The sequence below is a fragment of the Centroberyx gerrardi genome, chromosome 16, assembly GCF_048128805.1.
Source record: "Centroberyx gerrardi isolate f3 chromosome 16, fCenGer3.hap1.cur.20231027, whole genome shotgun sequence".
In the NCBI taxonomy this organism is placed as follows: Eukaryota; Metazoa; Chordata; class Actinopteri; order Beryciformes; family Berycidae; genus Centroberyx; species Centroberyx gerrardi.
The window spans coordinates 13,149,263-13,162,449 of record NC_136012.1 but is presented as its reverse complement, the minus strand read 5'-3'; the positions used below and the strand labels follow the sequence as shown (position 1 = coordinate 13,162,449).

At 41.1% G+C, this 13,187-nt stretch overlaps 2 protein-coding genes across 2 annotated transcripts; both read right to left on the bottom strand.

The window, feature by feature from the left end:
* Window positions 1–1,945: 1,945 nt before the first annotated feature.
* On the bottom strand, window positions 1,946–4,438 carry glod5 (glyoxalase domain containing 5). Its single transcript, XM_071916980.2, has 4 exons — window positions 4,343–4,438; window positions 3,765–3,920; window positions 2,834–2,989; window positions 1,946–2,675 (listed from the first exon to the last, which is right to left on the bottom strand). The coding sequence occupies exons 1-4, from the start codon at window positions 4,397–4,399 to the stop codon at window positions 2,532–2,534; spliced, it is 513 nt and encodes a 170-aa protein (XP_071773081.1). The 5' UTR covers window positions 4,400–4,438; the 3' UTR covers window positions 1,946–2,531.
* An 834-nt stretch (window positions 4,439–5,272) lies between these two features.
* On the bottom strand, window positions 5,273–11,807 carry rlim (ring finger protein, LIM domain interacting). Its single transcript, XM_071916945.2, has 4 exons — window positions 11,673–11,807; window positions 10,065–10,284; window positions 9,113–9,217; window positions 5,273–9,027 (listed from the first exon to the last, which is right to left on the bottom strand). The coding sequence occupies exons 2-4, from the start codon at window positions 10,231–10,233 to the stop codon at window positions 7,358–7,360; spliced, it is 1,944 nt and encodes a 647-aa protein (XP_071773046.1). The 5' UTR covers window positions 10,234–10,284; window positions 11,673–11,807; the 3' UTR covers window positions 5,273–7,357.
* Window positions 11,808–13,187: the final 1,380 nt, after the last annotated feature.

The window sequence follows — 13,187 nt, the reverse complement described above, 5'->3', positions numbered from 1 at the left end:
TTGAAAGTTCAAACTTGATTCTTTTAATTGGAAAATTTGGAAATTACAAAATAAAATGCACAAAGTAAAGCCAGATTTCTCTTCTCTTCTTTGCTGACTAATTGTTCGCTGTGAACGGCTCCACAGTTGGCCAGGTTACACGGTCCAGTTTCTGTTGCTTATGGAGAGCCACACAATCTGTATTCTCTAATGGATGTGATTTAAAATGTTGCTAAATACAATACTTCAGTAAAAATGTACTGAAATAAAAGTAAAATTACTGAAAAAAATACTTTAAAAACATACAAAAAGTACAAGTACACAGCTACTCAATTGCACGTGAGTAAATATAACTAAAAATAGATAAGTCCAGCCTTGATTATGCGTAACTCTCTAGGAGATAACACATTGAGTGTTACACGTGTAACCTAAGGAGCCAATTTATAAATAAATACTGGGGAGTACTGGAGATTAGATGTGCACTAATATGAACATCTTTGCTTTATCATTGAGGTTGTTATGTCATCACCTTTCAGTGATCATATCAACACTTTAAGTTTACACGTTTGATACCATATCTTTATTTACTGCAATTATGTAACTGCTAGCATTGATGGGAAAATGTCAGGCAATCTGATGTCTGACTAGAATTCCTATTTCAAACTCGATTCTTTTAATTTGTTTGAAAGTTCAAACTCGATTCTTTTAATTGGAAAATTTGGAAATTACAAAATAAAATGCACAAAGTAAAGCCAGATTTCTCTTCTCTTCTTTGCTGACTAATTGTTCGCTGTGAACGGCTCCACAGTTGGCCAGGTTACATGGTCCAGTTTCTGTTGCTTATGGAGAGCCACACAATCTGTATTCTCTAATGGATGTGATTTAAAATGTAGCTAAGTACAATACTTCAGTAAAAATGTACTGAAATAAAAGAAAAATTACTGACTTCAAAAAATACAAAAGAGCTACTCAATTACAGTAACATGAGTAAATATAATTAGATACCTCCACCCTTGATTATGCATGTCACTCTCTAGGAAATCTTAACACATTGAGTCTTACACGTGTAACCTAAGGAGACAACTTGTAAATAAATACTGGGGATTACTGGAGTAAAGTAAACTGGAGACTTGCACAAATATGAACATTGTTGCTTTATCACCTTGGTAACACCAAACAGCAAAAACAATGTGAACTTTGGGGACACTATCAGTCTTTAACTCCAATTGCAAGATATGAATAAAAGACATTTCTTTTGTTCCAAATCTTGAGGTTATGTCATCACCTTTCAGTGATCATATCAACACTTTTAAGTTTACACGTTTGATGCCATATCTTTATTTACTGTAATTATGTAACTGCTAGCATTGATGGGAAAATGTCAGGCAATCTGACTAGAATTCCTATTTCTATTTCACTGAGATTTTCTACACACCAATTATAACAATTATAACAATCTCCACCAATTTCAAAGCACATTTTCTTCTTCTTGTAGCGCTGGACAGGATGTGTCTTCAGGCAGCAGCAGGTACTTTCAGAAACATTATGGAAACATTGCGTGTTTGAGCATGCAAGCTACCCCATCTCAGAATGCATACATTCAACATAGATATTGAATTTTGAATGAACACACACAGTGATATGTGCGGTCTACTGTCGATTGCAAGTCTTGCCCTGTTCCTTGGCAACACATGAAGTCCTCTTGTCCTTGTCTGTGCCAGTATCTACTATCAAACTCTAAGTTATCATAATATCTCTGCCTCAGTGAAACTAAGAAAACAGATCTGTAGATTAACTGTACTTGACCTATAAATTGATGATGATGATGATGGCTTTTATTTTCTCACTAAATCATTGATAACATGATGAAGAATGGTCATGAGTCTTTGAAAGTATTTTATCTATTCAAATTGGAGAAAGATTTCATACAAAAAGAACTGCCATGTGAAAAACCACAAAACAAAAACAGTAGCAAAATATTTATTGAAATTGCATAGGGTGTGTGTGTATTTCAATAACACTCAAGCAAAAACATTGACAACAAAGTGCTGAGACATTTTCACCACATAATATAAAGAGCAGGGGAAAATAATGAAATAACAGGCCTTTTCATTTTGAACATTTTCGGCTGAATCGGTGATATTACATATAACTGTTCTCTTCAATATTCGTTCAAAGCACTCATTTGACTGTGTGAGCTCCATTTACATTTGAACTTCTGGTCTGGAAAATGTTTTACCTCAAATGCTGAGTTGGGAGTATTTCTACAGAAAACACTCAGTTTTCTTTTCACACGCATAGTTAAAATAGCAGCCACTGGTCAGCAGAATTACACAGTAATAGGGTCTCTGCATGGCCAGCTGATGTTATCCACCTCAGTCTAAAAGTAGTGCATGTGTTGTTGGAAAGTCATCATTTAAACACCGATTGTGCAAAAGGGGCCCACTAGACAGAGTTAGCGAGGCATTTTGATATAATTCTCTCTCTCTGACTAAACCTTTTCCAGAGATGTTAAAATTTTCCATGCATTCACAAACAAGGCCAAAGAGGTCTTAAGAGGTTCCTTCTGATTTTGACTGGCTGTAGTTTGACACTTCGATGAGATTGTGATCAGGATCCCGGAAGTACAGCGAGGTGATGGTCCCCACAGCGCCGGTCCGCTCCACTGGACCCTCCTCGATCTCTACCCCACAGACCTGCAGAGGAGTGGAGAGGAGAGAAGCTGCCTGACTGATACTGAGCGTTTCAGTGGCACCTGCTAATCCCAATTTTCAAAAAACACCCATCAACACCCATCTTATAAATTAGATAGAAGTAATAATACAAGACAGTGTGTATGCAGTGGGTGAAATACCTTCAGGTGTGCAGCGACAGTAGCCAGTGAGGTCTTGGTGATGAGGCACAGGTCCGCAGAGCCCGAGGTCGGGAGCCTGGCTTTAGGCTCAAACTCCTGACCCGCCTGGTGGAGGTTAAACTTCTGCTGCCCAAAACCCAGAGCCTTACGGTTCCCCTTAGTGAGGCAGAGATGGCATGTGGGTGAGCTGGATGTGTTAGACAGCTAAAGGACTGAGAGACTTGCTTTCTGCTGGCAAAATAATCAAAGACTGCCATCTAGTGGATATTCTCTGAGTCCAAGGGAGAGATACAGTATTTCACCTGTAAATACGGTTCAGCTGTACAGTTCCTTTTATATGTAAATATGCACATATACCCCAGGGTTGGGGCGATTTATGAATTGAATTGAGAATGCATGGTAAATTCCAGTTCAATTCCTGGAGTGAGAATTGGAATTGTATTCAGCTCTAAGGGCACAGAATTGGAATTGAATTAGAATCACAGGAAACAGAATTGAATTCTGTTAAATTCCATGAAGTTCCAATTCTGAGAGAGGTTGATTTGACTTGCTTGAACATTATAAATCAAACATTATGAATCACTCACAGTTAAACAAATCAAATCGTCACTCAATCGTCATGCATCAAATACCACCTGAAAGGAACCTTTAACATTTTATATTCAGTATTGATAATATATAACAATACGTGTAATCTCAGATATGTGGTAGGCTAACCCTAAGAAAAAAACAAAAACAAAAGAAACATGGAATTTCACAAATTTCATTGAATTCAAATTCAACTTCCTGCAATTCCAATTCAATGTGTTTCCTGTAGTTTTTTTTCCAGTTCCAGTTCATCAGTTGAATTTGAATTGATGAGTTCATTCATGAATTGACCCCAAACCCTGATATAATCCCTTATACGTAGGCTACTGCAGACCGGGCATACCTTGAAAGTGACCACCTCCATGCCGAGCACCGAGGAGTAAAAGTTGATGGTGTCTGGCACACTTTTCACTGTCAGGACCAGGTGGTCCAGGTGAGTCACTTCAACTGGACAGCTGCTCTTGAATCTGAACGCTGCTGGTGTTTGACTGGAGAGAGTCTACAAGAGGCGAGACAAGCAGTTAAAGGGAAACAAAAACTACAATGCCCACAAAATGAAGGCCAAGATTTTGAGGGATTAATTACATTGCAATATAGGCCTAATTTTGCAGTCACAGCGTCACTGTGTGGTGAATTTGGGCATTGCATCTGGTTTGAGTCGTCCTCTGGTAAATACGGTACGGCGTACTGAACATTCAAGATAACTCAACAAATCTGTAGCATAACAACATGGGTTTAAATATATTATGGCATGTATCTCTTCTACGTCAGCAATGCATACATTTACAAATGATTCGGAGTATAGACTAGCAAGTCAATCTCCATTTGAGCTGCCATTTCAGTCCTGTTTGCGTTTAGTGCGAGTGCATAAACTGATGGTTAGAGTCTAGACGTATATTTTCATAAAATGAGCTGAAATACCTTTAAATAAGTCCATTGAGAGTGCGACAAACGACTCCCGAATGCCCGAAGCGCCATTCTTGTCGGTAGCGACAACTGATTGTGGACTACTTCCTTATTTTTCACCTCCACTGTGGACTACAATACAGTCTTACCGTATAACATGGAATATACATGGGGAAAAAAGAAAAAAAAATGCCTACAGTAGGACTTTTGTCTACAAGACGTCGCTGATATAGTTTGACTCAAAATAACATCAACTGTATCACTAAACTAAACTAAGTACGACTGGTATTGCAAACAAAATAATCTTACTTCAGGGTGTATTACTTGCGGGCTGTTACAATTATTTTCCTGTTTTAAAAGGTTTATTGTTTGTTATATTTAATGGCGGTTATAGTTTAGGCTCATGTCTACTCAAAAACAGCTGTTACAACAAAGTTCATGCAGATAATTTAAGAAAATCTCTTCTATGTCAAAAGGGAAAATGAATTAAGATTTTTATAAAAGCTACCAATAGGGGTGGTAGTAATAACTTTCCTTCCCACCATTACCGTCCATGGCTTTCGTTATGCATATGGACCATAAATCATGTAAAGCAATGTGGCTGATCTTTAATCTACTGATAACACTGGTGGTAAAAAAAAAAAAAAACACTTCAACCACCTTTCAGCTACTGAAGTCAACCTCCACGTGCACTCAACAGTATCAACAGCCTCATAGAATTCAACATCTTTAGAATCTGCTTTAGAGGAGCGTGAATTAAATAAAAAATAAATAAATAACAAAAAATCCCTAATTATCATATGAACTGAAAAAAGTATACTGCACGGTAATTGAGTGTTCATAGGGAAATTAGTTCAGCTATAGACTTGGCCTGTTAGAATCTAGGGCAAAACTGAATGCAAAATAAAACAGTCTTCTTAATTATAACACACCACGGTGAGGGTATGAAATGCATGCCTACAATGCATTTTGTAGCATAACAACTTGTTTAATTCAGAAAAGCAGTTAGTTGGAAGTGAGTAATACCCAGTCAACATACTGCACTGGGTCATGGAACAAGGCCAGAAGCACGGCCAAAAGGATAAAATACATTTCATTTACAAGTGTATGGTATGCAACAATGACAACTTCTAGCATTCAAACCTTTATATCCCACAAAGGGAAGTAATAATCGTGGCAAAGACATCAAACTGTGAAACCAACAACATGACAGGATGGCATGAGACTGGTGGCCTCATCTTCCTTTAGCCAGTGTTCCTTTCCACCCATAGTGCTATCAAAACCTACAGAACTTCTGAATAAAAGAAAATAAGCTTCAACACACTTTAAAAATTAACAAGTCTTCATTTAAGAGAGATTTTAACAGTCTACAACAGTTTAAGAATAATATACACATTTATATCATGGTTTGTATTTCCCTACTTTCAGGTTCGCATTTTAATGTATTGCACACTGACATTCCAGATATGAAGCATTTACTCATGGAGGCAGGAGGAGGGCGCAGTGGGCGAGCATCTTGACCGTCTACTGGAGTCTCATTTACTGAGACGAGGACAAAGACATAATTATTTCAGACTTGGTAAAATGTCTGACACTAAAACCTTTGGATCAATAATGAAAGGTATGACTGGTACGCTGAGGTGGACCTAAATCCAACATCTGAAGAACTATTCTAGCTTGATCTGCATTTCATTTCTGGTATGGACACACCAATACCACTCAATGCCGATGCCAGTTCAGAGTACTCAATTTATCAGTCGATAATTTAAACCAATCCATTACTTTAACAGAATAATAAAGAATTAGACCAGTACATTACGGATGACAGGACAAAATGATTGAGAGATCATTCATTCTTCTACATTCAAGACAGCAAACATCCTTTTGTGTGTGAAAAAAGAAGAAAATGCCACTACGCTTTAACCTCTGACATGTTACTCATGCCTGTTAGTATGGGATTTTAGTAGTGGGGAAACTCAAATGCCCACACTTTACTTTAACCTGGTATCAACCCAATATCTAATGCCAGTATTGGGACATCTGTAATTTTGTGTATGAACAGAGCTCAATCATTTTTAATGATAATGAAAATAAAGATGCAATATGATTCCAAAATAAACTTAAGCATTCCAAAAGTAATCTTAGTTGCATCTATCTTTTCCCTAAAGCCTGTACAACATTCTACATTTTAAATTTAAAACAATTCAGCAAGCTTTGACATTTTTCACAGTCCATGCCACTCCAAAATAGCTTGTTTCTTTCAGGTGAACAAAGAAGGGAAAGTATGAGTCACATTGTAAATGGCAACCCACTTTCAGTCTTATGTCCTTTTGGCATCACCATCTCCAAATAAATCTGCTGAGTGTTTGTAGATACCACCTGCATGTTTAACTCCAAACCTAGGGATGCTCCGATTGAGAATTTTTCTGGCCAATACAATCCTGATTTTCATAAAAGATCAGCCATTACAATTCAATACCAACTTGTTGATAAAAAAGTATTTACCTTAGGAGTTGTGTAAAACAGAAACAATAGCTAATACTTTGAACTGATGTGAATAAATAAGAGATCTGTACCGATACCCACCTTATATTAAGGCGCATATTGGAGCTAATACAAAACAGGGAGTTCTCTGTAATGGGACACAGGTCAGCAGAGCCGAGTTTATGCGCCTGGCTTGGTGCAATGCAACAAATTGCTTGGTCACTAAGGGTTGATGCAAACAGCATGCGTTGTTTGTTTCTAACATTGGACTGTAATATCACAGTAGGCCAATCACAACTGTCTTAATAGAGAGTGAATATCTGCCAATGCCAATGTGTGGAGCACCCCAAATCAAACCCGTAACTGCATTATGATAAAACTCACAAATGGTATGAGGGAAAATAAACTTCATCAACAGTGGAGATAGATGTCCTAACCACTTCTCATGGGTTTGAGGTATTAGATACCACAGTTCGATTGAGAGAAAGGCCTGCTGTCTGCCATGAGTGCCATAGCCAGCTGTGTATGCCCTTCCCATTCCTGGCGCTACACCACACTCTCTCGGTTGGCAGATACCAGGACAGCCCTGCGGCAGATGGGGCAGGTGGAGTTTTCGGACAGCCAGCGGTCGATGCAGTGCACGTGGTACTCATGAGAGCAGGGCAGCTTCCGTAACTTGTTACCTTCTGCATACTCCGTTATGCAGACGCTGCAAGTCTTCAAGGCGTCACTCTCCCCGAAGTTGCGCATGGAGAGGTTGTCAATCTGCTCTTTTGTCAGCCCTTGGGGCTGGTCCTCATCATCATCGTTGAGGAGGAAGAAGTGGGCGAGCCGGAGGAAGGGCAGTGAGCTGGGCTCCTCTAGGCTGATGGGTGGTCTAGGTCGAGCCCTGCCACCAGCGGCAGCTGGACCGGTGGCAAGACCCTCCTCCAAATCCCTCTCAACTGTCCTTGCTCTGCCTCCAGCTGTTACAGATGGCTCATCAACTGCAGCAGCAGCGGCGGCGGCAGCAGCAGCAGCAGCAGCAGCATCTGGGTTGTTGAGGGCTTCGGCCAGATCCGCAGGTGTGTTGGCTCCGCGGTTTGAATCTGAAGAATCAGAGTCCGAGTCCATGAGGTAGCTGAGCTCACCAAAGCCTGTCATGATCTGTCGAATCATAGACTGCAGCGCCATTGAGGTTGCCTCCCCTAGACCCGCATCAGAGATCCTCCGGATAGGAATGCGGATGGTGCTGACGTAGGTCCTCACACCGGCGCGCTCCGAGCGTGAGAAGGTCCTGCGAAAGCCACCACGCTCACTCTCGTAAAGAAAGGTGTTGTTTGAGTTCTGGGAGCGTGAACGGGTACGATTCGCGATGCTGTCCCTCTGGCGATATTCGCCAGGACGCACACGACGCACCTGTAGATCGAGCATGATGGTAGGGGGACGGCGGCCAGCTGCCCCGCCTTCCCCACCTGCGGCTTCTCCTTCCTGAGATCCTGTGTTCTGGGCCTCTGGGGCTGACCCTGTTCCAGCCCTGGATGGTTGGGCATCATAGTCAGCAGTGCTTTGCCTGGAAAGAACATGTTGTCGAGTCCTGGAACTGCCCTCCACTGGGGGCACAGGGGGAGAGTTAGCAGGAGGGCTAGGGCCATGAGAGCGGTGGGTATGACGGGGATTAGGGAGACCATCCAGCCGATCCAAGTTGAGAGGGGACCGGCTCCGGGCTGTACGAGCCCTGGTCCTACGTGGTTCTGGACTGCGGCTGCGGGCTCTCCTCTGTCCTCTACGTGGCGCAGGAGAAACTGGGGGTTGGACCACCAGGTTAGCAGGTGAGCTGGGGGGTTCTGCTTGCACCTCCTGTGAAACAACCTCTTCTAATTCAGGCTCTGGCTCCACTATGACAGCCAGCTCCTCTACAACTGGTTCTTCCACCACTTCTTCTGTCTCCATAGGGACCTGTGGCTCAGCATCTGGAATCACTGCTGGAGCCTCTGGAGCCTCTGGAGCCTCCTGCTCCCCTTCGACAACTCCCTGCTGTTCAGCCAGGTTGCGGTTCACGTTGATTTCCAGGCTGAAGCGAAAGTCTCCACTGTTGGGGTTGGTCTGGCTTACTGCCCGCCACGACTGGTTACCACGATGACCAGTTCTAGTTGTGTTGCCTGTGCGCCTCACTGTGTTCAGCCAGTCCAGGAGACTATCCCCATTGGCAGGATCTTCTGAGCCTTCTGCTGGTTCTGAAGGTAGACAGAGTTAGGGGGTGAAAAAGCATATCTGGATTTAACACCAAATAACTTGCTGGGAGAAAATTGAGAAACTTACCGCCTGTTCCTTCTCCACTCTCAGTACTGGGGTTGCTGTTCTGCTGTTCTGGGCCATCTTTGATTTGCTGAAGTCGACTCAACAGCTCATCCTCTGTTATCTCACCTAAAGTATATATATTTATAAAAAAAAAAAAAAAAAACAATGTATTATTAAAAAGAGTACTGCATCTTTGGAAGTCCAGGTTTTCCTTTCCTGAGGATTAACAAGAGATTCATTCACGTCATCTTTTCCAGCCTGATCACCAACATGAAGCTGTGACAAAGACATGGTGGGTCACCAGGAGGAATGATTAAATGCACATAGAGAGGAGGCCACAGCCAGTGGACACACTTCTCAACAGCTATCTAGCAGGTAGAGAATTTAGGAGAAAAAAACTGACTGGTTGTTTTTGTACTGTATTGGCCCATAGAGCTGTTTGGTCTCCTTTGAACACAGCAACAGGACAATACCGAAAACCACCAGACTTACCAGGACACGCCACTGTCCATTGAATGCCCTCTCCTTGCAGTATGCTCCGCTAAAGGATGCTCCAAACTTACATTCCCCCTCCCACTGTCCTGGGACAGGGACAGAAACGGATTGGGCGACTTAAGTAGTCCGCAGACCGTTTCATTTCCAGCATAGTGACAAAACTTGAAAATCCAGGGGCGGCTAACTTAGCAAAAATTCAAGACTAGTCATTCTATTAAAGTGGGCAAGCAGGAGATGTGTAAAGGTGAAGGAGGAAATAAACTTTTTTCCACTTTATTGGTCATAGAATAAGCAATAATACACATCTGACTGACAAAAAAATTCACAACTAAATGTTGATTGAAAAAATGTTTAACTGTAATGTGTAAACTGGTCCAGGGCACCTGATGGCCTTTTGAGTGTGCTTAGTTTGCTTGAAATACAGATATGTCAAAGTTTTGTTAGTCACATTATCGTCATTAGGTCATGGGTTTATTACCTGGGGTGCCCAAAAGATTGTTGTCTCTCATCAGGCGATAGTCCTCATCACTAAGATTGTTGACAAACTGGTAGAAGGCCTCCTCCCTGTCCAGCCGGTCCAGCTGCCTTCTGCGCTGCGACTCTGACTGGTCACTGCCACTTTGCTCTAAGCTGTCAGACCCCTCCATTGATGCTGAAGGGAGAGCAGTTGAGAAATATTCTCCACCAAGATCCAGTTGCTGCAGCAAAAAATGAAAAACAGGATTGACCAGCTGCACCTTTAATGAATAGACAGACATGATGAGTTTGCTGACCCTAACAGACTGGGAGTACTCACTTATCCCTACATCCTTCACTAATCAATCACATGCTGACAGCTGTTTAACATTTGTTCTATATGCAACACCTTTCAAAAACCAAGGCAATGTGAAAGCCTCTTAACATTATGGATTAAGAATGAGGTCACATAACAAGGTTTCACTACCAAAGGTACTCGAGAATGCTAGAGGAAAGTCTCTGAGAACTATAACACCTTAATCTATTTCCACTGAGCTCTGCTAAATTTGAGTGTGATGGCCTTGTGAGCGTATTCCCGTCAGCCAGAGCTGCCAAGGGAAAACTCTGGTCAAAATATTGTATCCACGATACACCCACAATAAATTACGATGGGGAATATCCACCAGTAGCTGGCCAAATGTAAGGATGATTATAGGCCTAACGTTTACACTTAAGTTTACGTTCACAGGTTACACAGCCAAATGACATGCTAACATTAACGTAACACTAGCCAAGGCATTACGGTAAGTGTATAACGCTAACACCGAACGTATGGTTTCTCTAACCAGATTGAAAACATGTAAGTTAGCTACCTAGTTATAATTTGGTGCAAACAGTATGTCGAGTAGTCGTTTATCATTTTAAAAGTCCTGTGTAAAAGCAATAGGTTGGTCAAAGTCGAGAAAAACAAAATGGCATCACCTAGCCGGCTATTAGCATGCTAACACGGTTGCTAACCTTAACATCAGCTAACGCGTTAGCTACTTAAAGGTACGTTAGCTAACAGGAAGACTCAATGCTACATAAACAACACATCTCAGGGCCGTTTTAGCTAAACATAAATGTAGGTAGTGTTGCCGGTAGCGAGTATGACAGCATTAGTTTACTCGAATTAGAGAAAAAACTTCGATAGATGACGGAATAGCCGGTTATGTTGGACCAGCATTTAATATAGTTAGCCACCACGCTAACTAGCCAAGTGGCTAAACTGGCTTCAGCGAATTAACCAACAGGCTATCTAACGTTGGCTAACGCTAGCTGGTAACTTCTTGACAAGTGCCCTCAGTAACGTTACATCAGTAGGTTCAACATTTATCTAATACCAATCTCCGTGATATGTACAAGCATTAGGTGAACTGAACATCTGTCCTAGTTAACGTTACGGTAAGATTATATAAAACACAAGGGTTTCGTAAAAACACCTAAAAAATAGTAAGCTACCGTGCTAAGTGAGCTACGTCAACTAATGACGTTGATGACCGCTACCTAGCTAGTGAAAACAAGCTAGCTAGTGAGAATTTAGGCAGTCAAAAAGAAAATACAGTCCATAACTACATCACTCTAACGTTACCTGTTGGATTTTGTTATCGGTTAGGTGATCGTATTGTCAAGTTGTTCTTCTGAAATCCTCCGAAATTCGCTTCAATATTTTAATGCGATCTCAGGATTCCATTTTCTATCTTTGGGGTAGCTACAATGATCTTCCGGAAACTGGGGGAGAGCATGAGTAAGGAAAAGGATGTTTGTTTTGGATGGTGTGCCGCTGTTTGGCTGTAGCGTCATGAAGCGGTGATAAGTGAAAGTACTGCTGGCCTCTGTTTTCTACTGCTTGTAGACAAAACCAATAGCCTACTTTATTGGTTTATTGGTAAAATTATTTTAAATCACCTTTCCGCCCATCATTGCGCCTCTGTAGTATTGCCATGTGTCTATTTTTTTAACGTGATATGCAGCTCCCATCTATTGCTAGTGTGTACTTTGTATCAACAGTTCCTGTCAATAATTATTATTGATCATCAGTAATTATTCCGTTTATTTCATTCTAGAACACAAAATGGCGTCTGTGAGTAGCGACTCAGGAAAATTAATTTTCTCTCTACAGAAGTCTAATATCGGCTTAGTTACTAGCCAAGTAGCCAATACTATTTATGAAAGAGGATGCCTATATCTTACAGTACATATATATACATATATGTGAATATAGGCAGACACAGTGCCTTCAAAAAGCATTTAAACAACTTTCCAGATTTTTTGGTGTTAGAGCCTGAACTCAAAATGGATTAAATTAGGATTTTGATATTGATCTACACACAATAACACATAATGTCAAAGTGGATTTATTTTAGTTACATTTCCTTTTTACAAATTAATTAAAATTGAAAAGCTGAAATGTTTTGAGTCATTAAACATTCAGCAGTGATGCTCCAAATTGATTCCTAAGATGTTTCTACACACACATTTGTCTATATGAAGTCTCACAGATAAGAGCAGAAACTCTACCATGAAATTCAATGAAATGTCTGAAGGATTCAGAGACATAGGCCCTTGGGGAGGATATAAAAGAATTTCTAAAGTGTTGGGAGTTCACAAGTGCACTGATATATATATATATATATATATATGGAACTTCCCAGACTCTTCCAAGAGCTGGTCCTGCAACCAAACTGAGCAACCAAGGACAACAGTCAGCTTCTCAGTGGCAGGAGAGGCAGTAAGTATAGAGGGAACAATTGAATGGAGCCAAATTCTTGAGGATAACCTGCTTCAGAGACTTTAGATTGGGGCAAAGATTTATGTTCATACAGGCAAATGACCCAAAACATACAGACAAATCAACTCAGGAATAGATTCAGAGCAAGAATTGAAAGTCCTTGAGTGGCCCAGCCGAAGACTAGTCTTAAATTCTGTGGAATGGCTTGAAGGTAGCTGTTCACAGACGCTCCCCATCGAACTTGATTGAGCTTGAGCGTATCTGCAAGGAATAATGGGAGAAATCTATATGTGCCAAGCTGATACATTTTCAAGAAGATTCAAAGCTGTAATCGTTGCCAAAGGTGATTCTACAAAGTATTGAGTCAGGGGGTTG

What these genes read in the sequence shown, in the direction of transcription:
- glod5 (XM_071916980.2), bottom strand. Translation starts at nt 4,399, where the DNA reads ATGGCGCTTCGGGCATTCGGGAGTCGTTTGTCGCACTCTCAATGGACT. An exon ending in CTCAATGGACTTATTTAAAG is followed by an intron (nt 3,921 to 4,342) that starts GTATTTCAGCTC and finishes CGCCTCTTGTAG; the next exon opens with ACTCTCTCCAGTCAAACACC. An exon ending in CTGTCGCTGCACACCTGAAG is followed by an intron (nt 2,676 to 2,833) that starts GTATTTCACCCA and finishes ACTCCTCTGCAG; the next exon opens with GTCTGTGGGGTAGAGATCGA.
- rlim (XM_071916945.2), bottom strand. Translation starts at nt 10,233, where the DNA reads ATGGAGGGGTCTGACAGCTTAGAGCAAAGTGGCAGTGACCAGTCAGAG. An exon ending in CAATCTTTTGGGCACCCCAG is followed by an intron (nt 9,218 to 10,064) that starts GTAATAAACCCA and finishes TATATACTTTAG; the next exon opens with GTGAGATAACAGAGGATGAG. An exon ending in GAGTGGAGAAGGAACAGGCG is followed by an intron (nt 9,028 to 9,112) that starts GTAAGTTTCTCA and finishes GTCTACCTTCAG; the next exon opens with AACCAGCAGAAGGCTCAGAA.